The 19,634-nt window shown below is 37.0% G+C and overlaps 1 protein-coding gene across 1 annotated transcript; it reads left to right on the plus strand.

Annotated features, from left to right (window-relative positions):
* Positions 1-151: 151 nt before the first annotated feature.
* LOC123546455 (macrophage mannose receptor 1-like) lies at positions 152-19,283 on the plus strand. The gene is made up of 14 exons (XM_045332726.2): positions 152-316; positions 748-809; positions 2,480-2,667; positions 3,518-3,627; positions 3,952-4,079; positions 4,805-4,983; positions 5,653-5,789; positions 11,403-11,536; positions 11,824-11,975; positions 12,172-12,287; positions 12,789-12,919; positions 17,096-17,408; positions 17,788-17,912; positions 18,840-19,283. Exons 1-14 carry the CDS (start codon positions 300-302, stop codon positions 18,920-18,922), a joined length of 1,875 nt encoding a protein of 624 aa, XP_045188661.2. The 5' UTR covers positions 152-299; the 3' UTR covers positions 18,923-19,283.
* Positions 19,284-19,634: the final 351 nt, after the last annotated feature.

Here is a 19,634-nt window from a genome sequence, read left to right on the forward strand (position 1 = left end):
AGACAAAGTATGTTTATATAGGCTTTAATATCTGCGGCTGCTGTGAATGATATTAAGTATGATCAGTTTAATTTTGTACCATACTGTCCCTTCCCTTTACATCAATGATATGACTGATGTTGATAACAAAACTATGTCAGCAAGAGTGCGCAGATAAATTTCATATGTGTGGTTAAGGGGAGCATAATACATTGCATTTAACGTACTTCATATGTAAAAAGGATTACAGCAACTATACTTGACGAAATTTTGACAAACGGTGTCTTTAACAGACTGTTGCTGCTTGTTGAATCTCAAGAATGGAATATTTCCGGCAGTAAGTACATTCTGTAACGTGCAAAGCCTGTCCGGATTGAAGGTTATCAATGGTTTAATAAGGAGGATAGTTTGCTGATATCAGCGCGAAATGTTAGATCTAATGTTAACGAATTCACTATGAGCACATTCTATGCTGATTTTTTTGAAAGATTAATAAAAACAATTGTAGCCTAGTTGCATGCCAGTGTCCAAAACTACTTGCACCAGACTAGAATAAAATACCACTCTACATGTTTTTCTTCTTCTTTCTCGTCTGGTGCCAGTGCCGGGAACGTATTTCTATGGTTGCGAAGCTACACTTAATATTACCATAAAAGTATTGTTGTCACTAACAATTGCTATTATAATATTAAACAAAAAAAAAAACGAATTTAGATCCAATATGCAAGATTTACGTTTTTCTGTAATAAAAAACAAACTTTTTTTCAGGTCATTGTCGAACTTGAATATTGTACCACTTGCAGTTGGTGTTGTGGTGCTCGTTACCGCATGTACGTATGCTTCTAACACGCTTTTATTTTTTGTCAGTTAAATAAAAAAAGGAATGCAAACGTTGTTAATTCTGCGATAAACAACTGTTGACACGTGGACATTTCAGATAATTTTATGACGACAAATCGGCACAGGACACCTGATTCATTTCTATTGTGGTGAATAAAGCAAATTTAGCTCTAAAATACATTCTACCATTATATTTCAATGAGCAAACTTTGAACGAAAATAAACAATAAATACCTTCATGTTGTCAGTTTATCACATATATACACAGGTACTTTGATATTCATTTAGATATCTAGATCTGCTCCGGCTATCACACTCATGGTTCATTTCCTTTATAAAGTGGATCTGGCCTCCGAGGCTTAGCGCCGCCGACAAAGTTCTAGCAAGGTGTCCACTCATGCCTGAAATATTGCTCGGAGGCAGCTGGAAATGTTGCATATTACTTATTGTGTCGGCGTGACTCTCAACCAAGCGAAAAATTCGATTCCTACGCATCTGAAACATGAACCGTTGTAACTTCGACGATAGGCAAACCTCGCAAAGTCCTTGATTATTTGTTAATATACTGTATGAAATACATAACATAACTGAGAGCGATCATGTCCATCAATCTGTTTTAATATATTCATTGTAGAATCTACATCAGTTGTATAAACATCTGACCTGTTAGAAATGTAGATTACGGTTACAGACTTATAGTAGGCGATTTATTATATCATTACTGTAACAACTGCAACTGTAAGAAAGCTTGTCTGAGAAAAGCAGCCTTTCTCAGGTCAGCACTTTTCACTGTGTAAACCTATGATGAAGTCCAAGGACAACAGACTGTAAGAGACCCTGTCTACTTTATTGCCGGACTGCTTTCGCAATGGTAGCAAATGGCGCGAAAAAAAGATCGCATTATTGCGGATTCAAATAATCCTCAGGTTTTATTTTGCTCTGTAGAGGTATTTCCTTATTTTCTTTGCATTTTTTTTTTGCTGAAATCACATGACAGATATATGCTTGTTATATAGGTAGCATTTTCATAACGAAATAGTAACAGGACAGAATGTCACGGAAACTTGGATCATACACTGCCGCCACAATTTGGGGTCTCATGTTTAGCTGATTTGACAGTTTGTGTGTTTTACTGAAAATAATTTTCTTGCATCAAACATGACCCACACTTTTCTTTTGATTTTTATTCAGCACTGATAATATTCTTCAAGAAAATGTAAGTTACAGACATTTAAAATGGGTCCTGATGTGTGTTGCAACAATTGGAAATATGTCAATTTTATATAGTATAAAGAAGAACAGCTATTTAGTGTGTTGTAACCTATAGCATTGCAAAAGTTAAACAAAAACAAATGAATGAAAATAAAACATATTAAATGTCATGATAAATAGAATAACAGGTTACTGTCCTTTGAGACAGAGATTTCTAAGAAATTGCTAAATATAGCCCGGAAGGGCATATCTAGCCCTCGGACCGGACCATATCTAGCCTTGTCTGAGAAACCTTTTCTCAAAAGACAGAAAATTCACTATTTACATGTTGACGATATATTTTTTTATTCTTTGCTCAATAATTCTGTTTCGGTAGAGAAGTATCTACATTTGATAAACATGAATATGTTTTGTAAGAGTTTGAATGGGTTATATTTTGTACTTTTAGCTGTTCCCCTAGCTGTACAGTCACAAGGTATATATGTTATGAACATCACCTGTCCAGCCGGCTGGCAGTTAGCATTAAACAACTGTTATCTGTTTAATGTCAAGGACCAGCTGAGTTGGAGTGAAGCAAGAACAGAATGTGCATTACTGAACTCAGATTTGATGATCATAGGCTCTCAGCAGGAAAAGGTGATTGTACCAGTTCATGTTTCCACCACATGAGATCATGTATTCAGACGTTTGTTACATAACTACTTAGATTGTTTATTTGGAATTTAAAAGTAGGAGGCAATCAGATAAATTAATTAAAATTAAATTCTTTTTTACGCCGAAATACTATTACACATGACGGTCCTTACTCAGATGTAACAAAAAGCTAAATCTGGGCAAAACAATATCAATTATGAAATGAGGCAATCTGTGAAGTAAACATGCTTCTGATTGGTTAGTTTGATGATTATACTTATACTAACCAGTTAAACATTAAACTAAACATGAAATTGCTTATCAAACGTGTCCAAAGCATCTTCTTGTAGATTTCATTAACTATTAAAACAATTGTGTTAAATGCAGTATGGCGGCTGTTAAGGGGCTCTCCCTATCTATTTGGACTCGGCGTCATTATATTTTTTTTGTTGGAGTGGGGGGGGTGGGGGGTGGGGGGGGGGGGATCACCGCAGTAGAATTTGCTTTTCCTATGACGCACGGGGGCGTGACGAGTGTTTTCTTTTGTATTACCTGTCGTGAGTAAACCAAGTCTACTACGCTTTCAACGGATCTTTTTATAGATTTGATTTAGTTTCAACACAATATTCAAAACAGACATGCTTAATGGAATTCTAATAAAGGACTGTCATAAGTATGCGGCTGTATTGTACATATGGATCATATAATCTGTTCATTATACGGTAATGAACACTTTCAGATTGAAGTAAATGTTCTGACACACTAAACTGTAAACCGCAGACGAAGATGTTTATTTATAATTTGAATTCTTAGGATTATAACTGAGTAAGAAAATAGTTTTATATGTGTACAGGAGTGGATCAATGTTCAGACGGAAGAATATAAGACGGACGGATGGTGGATTGGTCTTGCTTACACAAGTAGCTGGAAATGGGTACAATATGGAGGCGACACCACGCTCATGTTTGTATAATACATTATCTATACAATGTTGAAATTCTACATATTTTGTCAAAATTTGAAGTGACAATCTCTAAAAGTATTTCTATTTTGTTCTTATAAAACAACAGATAATTTGTATCGATATTGCTTTGATGAAATTCTCTGGCGAATACTTTCACATGTTGTCAAATTTTATTATACGACAAACTTACGTTGAAACATTGTATTCTATTTTGTTGGATCTTACTAATATTTAGTACATACATCAAATGAATGCATTCAGTAACATTAATATAACACCATCATTCCTCGATAAACAATAACTTTTTTATACAATTTGTTCAGCAAGTGGAGAAACGAGCCAGATAACTATGACGAACAAGATTGTTGTGCTATAAATCCATATGGACTATTCAGTGACGAGTACTGCAAAAGCAAGCTTGGGTTTATTTGCTCGTATTCAATTCAACGAGGTAAGGCTTAGATTCGAGATTCCGTGTTGTCATATCTCAAGCTTTGTTCTGAAGTTGCTTCACTTTTAGCCTGGGAAGCCGTTGATAATATTTGTGCTTTGTCAGAAGAAATCATGCCTAATATCTATGATTAAAGATCCCACTTAATTCGGACTAATTAGTGTTATTTGGTATTCATCGAATTTCTGATATTATATGTCAATTTGCAGGTAGAAAAAAAGTTAGATATTGTCAGACTGGATTCCCAGGTTACTTCACCTTCTCAGTTTAGTTAAAAATGGAAAGGAAACTTATGTTTACGACACGTTCTACATATGTTACACAACCAATGGAATCTTTATTCAAATATGAGCCGTGCCATGAGAAAACCAACATAGTGGGTTTGCGACCAGCATAGATCCAGACCAGCCTGCGCATCCGCGCAGTCTGGTCAGGATCCATGCTGTTCGCTTTCAAAGCCTATTGCAGTTAGAGAAACTGTTAGCGAACAGCAAGGATCCTGACCAGACTGCGCGGATGCGCAGGCTGGTCTGGATCCATGCTGGTCGCAAACCCACTATGTTGGTTTTCCCATGGCACGGCTCATATAGTCATAAATGTATCGGAATGTTATAAGCGTCGCGGTAAGATGTATTTTTGATAATCATTACGGACATATGTTATAGCGACATATTTTCAAGCAGAAAAAAAGTTTTGAAATAATGTATTTCATTATTTGACTACAGGACAGTTTTGTCCGTCTCCTGGTGATAACTCACGATGGCTGATGACCGACACCACATGCTTCTATATATCGTCTCTACTCAACACCTCCCAACATCTGACATGGAGTGACGCCAACACGTACTGCACCAACCTCTCTCCGAAATCAAAGCTGATGACCGTCACTTCCATAGATGATATGGTAAGCTGGTAACTTAACCTTTAACCTGCTGGTGGCAAGTGAATCTGCCTATGCGACCAGTGCCATGGTCTGCACTGTTCGCTATTCAGTCAGTAAATTTTCAGTGAGCACCCCTTTGAATAATAACTGGTACTGCCCAAATTGAATGCTTGACCAGTCCATTTTAGAAATATAGCAGGGTAAATGTTAACTAAATTATGATTAATGTAAAAGTACAGATTAATGATTCAGCGGAAAATACTATGTAATAATAAAACCCATGTATTATATGTTTTTCAGTGAATTATCGAAATATTTGAGTGAAATATTTCTGGTATTTTCACAGTGAAAAATGTCAATTGCTTTACTGGTAAGAGGCTATAAAATGAGAAAAACTGAGTTAAAACATGAAATAAAAATGAAAATTTGATATTGTTTTATATATGATCAAAAATATCGTTCACTCATGAACACCATATGTTACATTTTCACTCATGGCTATGCCAATCGTGAAAATGTAGTATCTGTTGTTCAGTCAAAAAAGATATTTCACTTTTACACTGAAACCAAAATATCGTCCATACATATCTTCATGTATTATATTTGCCAATTTGTTGTGCTCTTAATTTGCTACAAAATCTTTTCTTTTTTTCCTTTTTTTGCCATAAACAATTTCTCTTTCTATTTCAGAGAAGTCTTAAGTCCCTATTGAGTACTTATGATGCTCCCGGCGTGCTGTTGCCATGGTGGACAGGGCTTAATGACCAGGCCAAAGAGGGAACTTATGTATGGGGATTGAATGGACCCATAGCAAATGGAACAATTTTGTAAGTTCCCACGAAATTTTTATATATTTAGTCACATCTACCTTAAATAAACTGGTCAAACCAGTCGTGTAAATGTTTAGGACACACATGCTTTTTCGCTATATCCCATATAGCAAAACTATCAAAGGGCCATATAATCACAGAAAAAAATGCCTTCCTTTACGGTCAACTGCACATCAAGCTTGTTCATCTGTGAAGTTTGAAGTAAATCAGACAAATGGTGTGGGAGGTGTGGGACACACAAGATTTCGGGGTGGACGGAAGGACGTACGAACGAACAGATGTACGGGCATACGGACAGCAGCAACGCTATCCAAATTCAATAAAATGGACCAACCCCATGTCGATCATGTATTTTAGCCACAAAAGACCTTCGTACTGCTTGCCAGTAGCCTTTCCAGTTACAAATAATTACGTTGACGTCTGGTCAGTAAAAAAAATGGGTCAAATTGCCTAAGTGTTCGCACAGGGTGGTCGAAAAGTTCGATTTTCGGCAAAAAAACGATATTTACGTGATGTCGCTCACTCCAATTGTAAATTTCAAGCCTGTCTAATGCGAAACTCAGGCTTCTGTCTATATAGACAGCGAGCTACATCTTGTTAGACATGATTCGAGATACACTGTTCGGAATTTCGTCAATGTTGCTTTAATATGGCTGCTAAAAATATGCTGTGAATGCGTGTCGCCAGAATTTGATTTTTATCAAAATTTTTTGACACATCAATACGTACCTTGCTTCCAGAACATGTAGAAGTTCAGTCGTGCTTGAAAACGTGCCCAATACAAAGGTAAGGGTCATGCCTAGCAGGAAGATATAGGTTTGTTACCAGCAACTCCCGCTATTCTTCTTTACATGCTTCATTATTAGTGTCATCGCAAAAGTGATTTTTCTAGCGATATTTACGTGACTACACTTTCTTCAGCAAGTAAGCACTGCATTCGAACACTACTACAATACTCCGACACAGTGATGTTGGTACATTAAAATGTAAGTGCCCATTGTAAATAATTCGACAACAAGCTTTTCTCCTTCCCAAGTATGTAATGAAATGATATTTACGTTACCATTATTTACGTTACTGTTATTTGGTCAACGCCAGTACATTACGTACAAGCCTGCAGGAGTCTTTCCCCTTTGTTAATACTCCGCCATTTATTATATTGCCTACTTCCGTCTGCCATTTTTAAGTCTAAAGGCGCGTGTATATTCAAAAAATACAACACAATCGCATAGGAGTATCTTGAAAAAGTCATCAGGTATTTGGCATTAGCCGTTTGATGATTTGTTGTTTGAATTTAGATAAAACGTTGCCAATTGGATGCCTGATTACGTCCGTACTAGAATATCTTTGCATTAGCTAATATGTAAGGTGCACGCTATTCGGATATTTACGTTACCGCTGGTAACGTAAATATCGCAATAAAATTTCACCTGTCTGTTCGAATGTGTCCGATTTAAATAATACTAAATGATGTCTATTTCTTGATAAATCACCACAGAAAATATTTTCAATGTTTTTAAGTTTCATTTGGGCAACACATTAAACAGTGGAAGCAAGTTTTGTGTATATTGATATGCTGACTAGAACTTGTTGGTTTTATTGCAGACGTAACGTTAAAAGTATTCGTTCTTATGTTTAAAAGTAACCTATAATACATTATATTGAGAAAAATGACAAAATACATTAAAATAACAGTAAATTGTACTATCCGGAGAGCTGCAGAGGTCGGTAACGTAAATATCCGTATGGTAACGTAAATATCTTTGTTCTTTTCAGCATGGGAAAGAGCAGGGCAGAAATTCAAAAAGCATACAGAGAGAGAAAGAAACAAGCAGAGGGTGATACCTACAAAAGAAATGAGAGCAAAAGAGTATTGAAGTACTACGTGCCCAGCAGTTCTCTGAATAAAGACAAGCTTAGGAAACGAAATGCTGTAGCTGCAGAAAGAAACAGAAAACATCGACAGAAGCTGAAAATTGCTCGCGATGCAGAAGAAAATACATTGGAGTCTACGAGCGGATATGATAGTATGGTTGGAGAACAGAGTACACCAATGATTGTGAAACTCCCATTCCGCGACAGAAAGGAAGCTCAACGCGCAATACGGAAAAAACGTGCACAGCAGAAAGTACAGCAACGACTTGCAGAACTTGAAAAAGAGAGAAAAGAGCTTAAGAAGAAGTGTAAATCAAAGCAGAAAGTTATTGAAAGACTCTCAAAAAAGATGAAAAGCTCACCTCAGGCTGAAGAAGGTCCAATGACACCGAGTAGTCAAACAAAGCTTAGACTGTCCGAATTACAGCTTACTCCAAAAAGGGCTGAGAAAGTACGAAAACCGTTACTGCTTGGCCACGCGATTGCAGCAGAATTGTCAAATCAATCCAAAGATAATAAAGATCCAAAGAAGAAACACGGTTTACTGACAGAAATTGCTACGAAAATAGCACTTAAGTACAAGTGCATGAATTATCTTAGTAAAGCTACAGGAATAAACCGGAAGGTAATTGAACGTGTGGCAAAGCAAAAGAGAAAAGGCAGGCGTGACACAGGTGTTCAGAAAATGCGAGCAAATGTTCAGTCCTTCTATGAACGTGAAGATAATTGTAGAACTCAGCCGGGTAAGAAAGATGCTAAATTGTCTTCTGACGGTGAAAAGAAACAGATTAAAGTTCTAACAGACTATATAGAAAACCTGCATAGAAAGTTTGCATCAGAAAACCCCGGATGTAAGATATCTGTAACTTCATTTGGAAGAATGCGACCCAGTCATGTCCTGACTGCACGGTTTCTTGGAGGGCAGGCATGTTTGTGCATCCGTCATCAAAATATGGCACTGAAGATACAAACAATTCGCAATGTTGGTGTTAAGATCAGCGCGAACCCAGAGGAGTCACTTGCGATTGATATCGCCTCTCTAGTAAGGTCGGAGTCAATGCCTGATGAGATAAAGTTCAAAGTGTGGAAACGTGTTGCGGATGATAAAGGCGTCAAAAGAATGAGGGTCATCGAAACAACACTGCCAAAATCAGAATTTGAAAAGCTTATTGTGTCTGAAATGACGGAGTTCCGGTCCCATGTTGCGCGTCTGCGAGAGCAATATAAGCAAATCTTGTGTTTGAAAGAGAACCTACCTGAACATGACGTCATAATGCAAATGGATTTTGCCGAGAACTACATGTGCCGATCCGTAGATGAAATACAGAGTGCATATTGGCATCAAACAGCTGTGACATTGCATCCAGTAGTGGCGTATTATCGGGGCGATTCTGGCATTCTGCAGCACAGAAGTTACGTCGTCGTTTCTGATGAACTGGCACATTCTACTGGAACTGTTTGGTCCATACTTGATATCATCTTACCTGAGCTTAAGTCCCTAGATCCCGAGCTTGAACGTGTGCACATTTGGACGGACAGTCCCACCAGCCAATATCGCAATAAGCACATGTTTCACGTTGTTGCCACGTCGGAGGTGCAGAATGGTGTTAGCATGATTTGGAATTACTTCGAGGCCGGGCATGGCAAGGGGCCTTGCGACGGCCTCGGAGGTACTACCAAGCGCATGGCGGACGCTGCGGTTCGAAGTGGATCTACATCAATTCAAGATGCATAAGAATTTTATGCATGGGCCATATCATCAAGCATGAAAAGCGTAAAGTTTCTGTGGCTCGACAAAGAAACTACAAAGATAAAACATGCACATGTAGCCGCCCTGGAAGTTCAGGCCATCAAAGGCACTATGAAAATCCATGCCGTGCGTGCCAAGACCAGCGAAGTCCTTCTTACTAGAGATACATCTTGCTATTGTGACAAATGTTTAACGGGTCAGGAATGTGACTCCTGGACAAAGCATTTTCTGAAAGCAAACACCGAATTGCAACAACCTTCTGATGTACGGAATGCTGACAACAGCAGTACCGATCAGACAAGAAGTAATAACGCCGCAGAAAGTAATTCCGTTGATAAATGTTCACCTGCTGCTGATGTTCAAACGAATGATTTTATAGCATGTATGTACGAGGGCCAATGGTACATCGGTCAAGTTAGTGAAGTCCATGCAGACGATATCCATGTGAACTTTATGTCTTCATCCAGGAATCTGTTTAAATGGCCGTCTCCAGCTGACAAAATATGGGTGCTCAAATCGAATGTTATTTGCAAAATAAATGAGCCAGTTCCTTCTGCAAAATCAAAGAGATTTTTTAAACTTGCTGAAGAGGATCGCAACATGATTGAAGCACTTTCCTCAAGGTTTACTTAAACATGTTTATGACGTTAAGCAAAGTGCATCAAAACGTCAGCAGTTGCGGTCGGTTAACATTTGTTTGGTAATATTTACGTGATGTTAAAATATGACATACAGTTAAAACTGCAGAAATGTTACGGAATAACGACTGCAGGAAGTTTGGAACTTCCTTTATTTGGAGAATTTACTGTCCAGTTAAAATTCACAAGGAGTGGAAAACGTATATAGAAAAAAATCGTTTTCGATATTTACGTTACTAGATGTTTTCGTGTGATGACAGTTAGTCATTTTTCTTATGCACTGACCTTTATAGCTTGGTAATAAAAGAGTTAAGCGTGCCGGTTGTAGTTTTAAAGATTTGGGTTTATTAGGCAAAGAATAGTTTGGTTAATTTTCCGTCAAACCTAGCTTTGTCTGGTTTATCACCCTTTCTAGGCATTCATTGTATATCTTGGTTCGTCATATAGGCATTGTGCACGTTAACACATGCTTAACTTATTATATGTACTAAGGTGGACTTATAAACTTAAGCAGGTTAAAAATCGATGATGATTTACAGGCGAAATGCATGTCTACTTATCTGCGATATTTACGTTACTGATTGTTTGCTCTTATCTAACAATTGTGCACTTCTTTTCTCCAATATTGCTTAACGTCATCTGTACTAGATTGGAAAGAGAGTACCACGGCTACATTTTTTCACAGAAACTAGTTAATTGACTGTACGAGTTTTCTTTGAACTTAAAAGTTTGCATTCGGTGTTTAGAGTTTTGTTTTAAGTTTTATGCATTTTAAAAATTACACTAGTTCTAAAAGCTCTTTTACGCTAAAGATGTTATATTAGCATAATAAAAATGTTAATGATTTGTTTTGTTCATCTATATATTTGATAAAAAAATATCCATACATATATAGATTGTTCTAAATTAACCAGATATAACCGTTTTATATAACCCTGTCAATTTATATTTCTAACAAATATACCATTTATCCCGCGCGAAAGTAACTACTTTTAATCACCGGAATGAATGATTTATCCTAAGAGTAGAAAGGTCCGGGTTTCAGGAACATGTGCAGAAATGATACCACAAATGGATCATGCAAGGCCTATTACGAAAATCGTAACTTCATTTTTTAACATTTTTATGTCTTGGAATTTCGGGTTTGGTCTATTTTATTGAATTTGGGTGTGCAGCACCCCCACGCAAATGTGTGGTATATTTACTATATTATGTAGTGATAGGAATGGTATCTAAAATGTTCTGTTCTTCAAGAAAAGATGATGCCCTATAAATTTATTTAGAACACCAATAAACTAAAAACGATACTGAATCAATAAAAGACACGTAACTATCTGTTTGTAACAGACAATGGGATGTAGCTCCGAGCAGCGACAGGAGCCAGAGAAGAAACTGCGGCGTAATGTATCAGGGTGGATCCATTGATGACGTCACATGTGACAAACGAAGTCACTACGTATGTGAAATGACTGCGTTTCAAGGTATAAACTATTATGTTTTATAATACTAAAGTTTTAAGTTGTATCATACATGTATAATTGAATGATACAGTATTGATTGTCTTCAGATATTATTGTTTTTCTGTATATAGTCCTTAAAACTCGGCGTTAGGCCTACTTTGATTTTTAATGATAAAATAACTTGCAAAGACTTGCTGTTTTATGTCCATACTCTTACCACATTGAAAACAAATTTAAGGGATAATACATACATTTGCTCACTGAAATTGAAGGAGTTGTCAACAATAGTTCTGTATTATATTTACCAGGTCATCTTAACCTTGGTTGTGGGTCCTGGCTACGGGGCGGGAAGTCTTGCTATTTGTTAGGTAAAGGTAAAGGTTACACATGGAACCAGGCAAAAGATCAGTGTGCACGTGCAAATGCTCATCTAGTAAAAGTGGATGGACTTGATGAAAAGGTGCGTAAATCGGTTAGAATATAGAATGGTAAGAAAACAAATTCCATAAACGACAGATTGGGTTATGTTGCCTTTTTTTCCTGTCTGTTTTTGTAATACGATTATTTAATGCACCAATTTTTTTTTATGAAAGACAGTGCAAAATTATTTTGAAATAAAATTTAAATTTCATTCAATGACGCATATCTGCCTTCAGGGCTGGCTTGAGGACTTAGATTTAGGCCCAACAGGATATTGGACAGGCCTTACTAGAGCTCACAACACATATGGATGGGCATGGCAAGACCATTCTGCCGCTACACCAGCCTATATGTAGGTATTTCATGGTATGACTGCTGCATGAAAATTTTCTGCACAGAATATCAAAACAGAATTTCAAGTAATCGTTTCAAATTCAAGTCTGTTATATTTTGTATAACTTAAGAAATATTTTAACTCGCAAATCAAATTATTGTAAACCTAAGTCTTGCATTTGTTCTATGAATGCACCGGAACCACATAATGCCTATTCGCGTTCGTTAAGAAGTTATAATTTGAAAACCCTGTAACATTTTCATTAAGTGGAGCTTGGAACTAATTTTCTGTAACGAGGATTAACTTCCAGTAAGTAGAGCACGGAACTATTTTCAATAAATGGAGCATGGAACCAATTTTCTTAAACGAAGGGTTAACACTCAGTAAATAGGGCGCGGAACTAAGTTTAGACGCATACATTGTAGTTTCAGTATGTGGAGCACGAAACGATTTTACTGTAAAGAAAAGCCAGTTTTCAGTACGTGGAACTAGGAACTAAGTTTCAGCATCAATTTTCAGTAAGTGGAGCACGGAACCAAATAACAGTGGCGGTAAAGAGGATTGTGTAGAGATACACAAAGACGGTCTCTACAATGACAGGCAGTGTGACGCTAAAGCCGGCTATATTTGTGAATATAAACTGGTATACGGTAAGCTTATAAGGAATGTCTCTGATGAAAATTTCAGACGGTATATTTATTAACTTGGTACTTGTGCATTGTTGTAAAAACACCATTATAATCTTTTCGACTATGTTGTAAAAACACCATTATAATCTTGTCGCCTAGCTAATCTTGAATATATTAGCACCTGGACATCGCGAAATCTATCCAATTTTTAGTGCGACATGGTCCGAGTTAAAAAAAAACTGTGTCTGCAACTGCGCCCTCTAAGCCAATGAGATAGTGCTGCTTGGTCTGCCGTGTACTACGGTCCCCTTTGCGGACACACTGCAGTTTCTCAAAATGTTTATAAGCGTCTTAGTTATCATAAGTTACTGTGTACCGTAAGGGTCATATCGCCGTCGCCTCAGATACACGCATGCATTACGGTTATGACACTGCACTACGATAGCACAATGGCGAACGAACGAAGGCAATATATTGATGGAGAGAATGCAATATGACGAAAACGCAATACTGCGATGCTAATGAAGTAATGTCAGGACAGCATGGTGATGTTGATACGAAAGCACCATTTTGATGGCGCGAAAGCACGATGGTGATGGAATGAAAGCACGATAGTGGTGGAGCGAAAGCGCGATGGTGATGGAGCAACAGGACGATGGTGTGGGAAATAACAATGGCGATGGAGCGGAAGCACGATAGTGATGGAGCGAAAGCATAATGGTGTTAGAGGAACAGCAAGATGACTCAGACGCAAGGACGATGATCATAGTAGAGCAAAGGCACGATGATGACGGAACAGCCGCACGATGGTGATGAAGCGAAAGCACTATGGTGACGGAGTGAAAGCACGATAGTGATTGAGCGAAAGCGCGATGGTGATAGAGAAACAGCACGATGGTGATGGAGAGAAATCACGATGGTGACGGATCGAAAGCACGATAGTGATGGAGCGAAAGCACGATGGTGATAGAGAAACAACAAGATGACTCATATGCAAGCACAATGATGGTGGAGCGAAAGTACGATGGTGATTAAAGCGAAAGTACGATTGTGATGGAGAAAAAGCACGATGGTGATGAAGCGAAAGCACGATTGTGATGGAGCGAAAGCACGATAGTGAGGCCTAAAAATATGTTTTTTTTCCGGTATCCCGACCTACCCTAAATTTTTAGCTAGACCCTAAATGGTTTATGGTCTTGGAGAATCGTTTTTCAATTTTTTTAACAAAACTTTACACAACTGCACTTTTTATGCTTTAAACATGGTCAGTGATGTTAGAAATCAACTTACTGATGCTCTAAAGGCATAACCCGCTTATTTGTATTCACGTTTTTGATGTGATGGAGAAAAATCACGATGGTGACGGAGCGAAAGCTTGATTGTGGTGGAGCAACAGCACGATGGTATTGAAGCAAAAGCACAATTTTGATGAACGAAAGCACGATAGTGATGGAGCGAAAGTGCGATGGTGATGAAGCGAAAGTGCGATGGTGATGTAACAAAAGCACGATAGTGATGGAGCGAAAGTGCGATGGTGATGGAGCGAAAGTGCGATGGTGATGAAGCGAAAGCACAATGGTGATGGAACAAAAGCACGATAGTGATGGAGCGAAAGTGCGATGGTGATGAAGCGAAAGTGCGATGGTGATGGAGCAATAGCACGATAGTGATGAAGCGAAAGCACGATGTTGATGGAGTGAAAGCACAATGGTGATAGAGCGAAAGCGCGATGGTGATTGAACGGAAACACGATCGTGATGCAGCAGCAGCAGACTAAGACTCGAAGTGATATCATATGAGACCTCGTGATAGTGTAACTCCGTCAATAGCGAGGACAGGGTCGGAGAACACCCCCTGTTGGCCTTACAAAGCAATATGCATGATAATAGTACATGTATGTATATAAACGAACCGTATTACATATTCACTACAAGTATATACATATTCGGCGATATTAGTTAGATTCTTCATACAAATGCACGGTATAAACATGCTACTTTGAACAATAAGAAAAACATATGTATTCAAATAATGCGCCATTTTAATATGAGCCAATAACTCACTCGGTAGCCGTTTCACTTGTTGTGTACAATTACAAGGTAAACACGCGAATTTAACTTCATGGACTATACTTAATTGTCAAAACATACTTAACTTGTTCAAAAAAGAAACAAAAATGGTGTAAAGCTATAGCAGGTGACCTCCATGTATGTGAACAATATTTTAATCATATTTATGCAATGCAAGGGAGATAATGCTTTGTGATTTAATGGATTTGAAGTGTGGGTATTGCTTCCCCTTACATGTCAGCTAGAAGAAAGTGCACTTTGCAATGAAATTACCAGTTCCGGTTTTTATTTCCCCATTTTCGTTTCTAATATTAGACCATATTTTTTCGTTTTTCTTTTCTTTCCATTGTCCTAAATTAAAAAGGTAAGCAATACTCACATTATCTTGAAGATATTATGCTTTAGAACGTACTTTTGCAAAAATTGCTTACATTCATAAAAACAATCTATTTCTCCACTGTTTATTTATATCTATTCTTAGATACGTCTTCATTTTGAAACGGTTTCAAATATTGAAGTCTATTTTCAAACCATTTGATGATGTTTCCTTCCTGTTAAGCTGTGAACAAGAGTCCATAGTAACCAGTCTGAAGTTGTTTCGATTCATTCAGACAAAATGTAACGGGTCAGTTATACTGGCTTACGAGACACCTACATACATTGAACAGCATTACTTTACGAAGTCTGTTTTAAATTTTAATGCCAGAAACCAGGCAGGCAGACAATCGATAACCATTATTTAAGTAGCTTATACAGACATTGGCCGTGCGAGGTCCGCCATCTTGGTAAAAGACTCAACAAAGACAAAGGAACAATGACAAAACAGCGGTACACTACATACCACTCAGTGTATCATCGCAAGACGTTATAATTCATGTTAAAGTACGACAGCTCTTGTTACTGTCTCTCCATTCACATCGTGCCAATTTACTGCCGTGACATCGTCGTATTGTCGTATTGTCAATCCATCGCCATCGTGCTGTGGTGTTATTACCGTTGTGTCATCGTACTGTTGTAGTGTCACGTGTACCTTATAAAACAGCTATAACACGATGAGACTATAAGGATCTTACATGCCTGCCTGTGTAAGACGGGGTTCCCTACCCGAAGGACAGTGTGGAATGGAAAACCGAGCGTTAGCGACGTTTTTTATCCAAGCTGTCCCGAGGGTTGGGAAAACAGCTGTCGTACACAGGCAGACATGTTAGATTAGAGACAAATAGATTTGGGTATTTTCTGACATTATTTATACAGTTTGTGACGACACAATAGTGCCAGTACATGTGACGTCACCTTAGTGCACGCTATTTTAGACAAGGTTTTTCCCTAGGGAAAGACAGGAATATCTATCCCCGGCGCATGCTCGGACAAATGTATACTTTCTCCGCTAGGTAGGCAAGAATAAATGGATACTATACTGATAAGACCTTCCCAACATTAGTCAAATCGTCACAGAAAACATTGCTTCACCCAAAGATGGAGCTTGAGACTCTAAATTGGAAGTCGTTTGTTTTATGTAACGATCAAACCATTGATACATGTGTTCATAATTTAATTTTGATTGCATCTTATTAGTAAGTTGTTAAAAATAATTGAAATAACGTGTATCTCTTCCCATTTTCCGCATGATAAATAATTATATATGTTCATAATTATATGGTATTAGAAATAACAAGATAGCGCAACATCAATACTACACATGCTCTTTACTTCCTGACGAGGTGCTGTTTACGATTTACCTTCGTAAATGAAACAATTTGTAAAATGTCCTTGGCACAAAGTTATGCACGGTTTTAAACAAAACTTGCGAGAAATATCACTATTCCGAATATCGACATCTGAAACGCTTACAAAAGTTTGAGAAATTCCGCGTCAATGTAAGTTGCAAAGCTCTATACGGCCTACACCCAGGAGGCCAGTCGTCGGGTGCACTATACCTAGCAACATACAGCTTATTTCAACTACTGTAACTGTTTTCATTTAACAGCATAAAAGAAGAGCTTTTCACATGTACATTTAACATGACAGGTATCTTCAAAATTGCCGTCTCAGTGCCATTATAGATGACGTCATACCTCTATGACTCCTGTACCAATACTGTTCCATAACAGTTATTTGTTTATTCTAGGCAAAACATGTTTACCAGGATGGAGTCCGTGTCCTCAGACGCAGTCTTGTTACTACTTTAGTCCGCCAAATAATAGTTTTGCGGTCACATGGTACGAAGCAAAGCAGACGTGCATGGACCTTTTGGCGGGAAACAGTATAAGTGCATATAGGCTTGCAGTAAATGACAAAAACGAACAAACATGTGTGAACTCGTTGTTGCAGTCACAACCAGATGGCGCTCCAGGATACTGGACAGACCTGAGTGACCTACAGGTGAAAGGAATCTGGCGGTATACAGAGGCCTTCAATAACGAGCCAAATTACGATGTAATGTAAGTTTCGCCTGCTAGACACACAGGCAAAACATACAGATAGCATAAAATTGAACACTTTTTTTTTGTATTTCAATTACATTCTGTGGTTGGTGTCTTTGAGCTAGTGTATTACACTGATAAAAGGAACGTGTAGGACTGTGCAATTGCATGATTTGAAAAAGTATGCACTTTTACGTCTGAAGAGTATTAAGTACCATTGTAATACTTTCATTTTATCAGATAATACCACACATTCGTAGCAGTAACAGACACGTTGAAACTGGGTATGAACTTTTTCATCTTATTATTGTGTACGAAAACATGAATGGTTTGGTTAAAATACTTTAATCTTGAGGACACATGATGCATCACTCACTTGCTCTTGTACATATTTCAGAACATGGGCAAAAGAACCGAACAACGTGAATAATACCGAGAATTGCGCAGTGATTTACAATCATGGAAACTATAATGATATGAATTGTGAAGCTAAGGCATTTTACATTTGTGAAAGAAGTGCAGGTAGGTAAAGACGTTCTATATTTAACTTAACATTTCTAAATAAACTCACAAACGCATGCATATAAAATCTATCTAGATTTGAAATTATGACAGAAAGTGTTCTTTTTAGTAAATATTTAATATAACATAATTACGGTGCATATATGTACAATATATATTTACATTCTGTACCTGTGGTTTTCGTATTTTATATATTCTCGATCTGCATATTATCGTGAAATAGTATTGTACATAATTTGTAAAGAACTTAAAACTTGTATGATGAATACTTTTTTCAAAGGTCTTTTGTACCTGGCATTATAAATTTAAAGTATATTTTATATATTTATTGTAAATATCAGCTGTTTTGGGTCATCTTTTGCATTGCCATTTCTATTCGTAGCCAGACTCTTATGGATCCTTCAAAATATTTTAATAAAAGTTCCCATGGGCAACAGTCAGACTTTTATATGAAACTACAATTTTGGCTAAAAAGGATTCAAGATCAGAAAATTCCTTCTGCCACTTATAGAAAAATAGATTTACAAATTTCACTTGCTAGCATCTTATATATATATACATGTAAACGTACAAAGTAAGGTAACGAAGACTTAGATCCTACAGGATAAGTTTATTTTCGTTTGAAATACAAAATTTGAATGTACTTTCCTATTAACTTCTTCTTAAATGATAGCTTTGGTTAAATTTGCGTGTGTGATATTTTCATTTTTCACTTTATGTTTAGTGGACATTCATATAATAATAATAATAATAATAATAATAGTATCGTCTTCAATTAAATGTCATGATCGAACCTGTATTGTCAACAAGCTTCTGTTACAACAGCATTCCACGAAAAAAAATATGGTAAAGTGTCATTGTCTAAATTGCATGAGTACTGTATGCCATTTATGTTTTATTAATTCAATATTTTAAATTTTCTTTCAGACAACGTTTCCGGCTCGTCCACCCTTTATTCTTTGAGTTTGACGAATCTGGTGTCGCTTTTGTTAACATACCATTTTTTGTGACATGTATATATTTATTCGTGCAATTTTACAACCGAACGAAAGATGCAGTGATATTCGTACATCGTGACATTTTGACTTATATAACTTTTTTTTTGCCGATCATATAACTACAAGAAAATTTGTTTGTTTGATATTCATGTGAAATTAATATATGGCCATATAAAGATATTTCATATATCATATTTTCATATTTTATATTTTGTATATCGAGACATGAAATCAGGATATACACAGTTGAAAGGCGATGGGGCCCTATATTAGCCGTAGCTCTTGACGCATGTGTTCGTACAATTCTCTATCGGCGTCTTCTTGTAATGTACCTTTGTTTTCATTATATATTAAACAAAAAAATAATTGCTTACACATATTGGTGTTTTTTTTCCCAGTGTAAATGAAAGTGGCAAATATCACTGATTTTATTAGTCAAACTTGTGTAAGACAGTTATATGATTTGATAAACAAAGTCAAAATCATTGAATAATAAATACATTATGCTTCAATCAAATATGAATAATTTGTTTGTATGAAAAAAGTTGTTTCTTTTTATTTCGGGGATGTTGCTACTGTTAATATAAATACGCACACATATTTATTTGACAAAGATTTCGAACGGGATGTGCTGCCAAGATACGACAATTCCTGATGGATTTTATTATTTCGTTGTACATTTATTTTAAGATCTTCAAGCAAATATTCAGGCAAAGGTCATGGC

This window comes from Mercenaria mercenaria, chromosome 9 (assembly GCF_021730395.1).
Source record: "Mercenaria mercenaria strain notata chromosome 9, MADL_Memer_1, whole genome shotgun sequence".
NCBI classification, from domain to species: Eukaryota; Metazoa; Mollusca; class Bivalvia; order Venerida; family Veneridae; genus Mercenaria; species Mercenaria mercenaria.

Excerpts from the sequence above, each read along its gene's own strand:
- LOC123546455 (XM_045332726.2), top strand. Across the intron at positions 4,080-4,804 it reads CTCGTATTCAATTCAACGAG|GACAGTTTTGTCCGTCTCCT; the intron begins GTAAGGCTTAGA and ends ATTTGACTACAG. Across the intron at positions 17,913-18,839 it reads CATTTGTGAAAGAAGTGCAG|ACAACGTTTCCGGCTCGTCC; the intron begins GTAGGTAAAGAC and ends ATTTTCTTTCAG.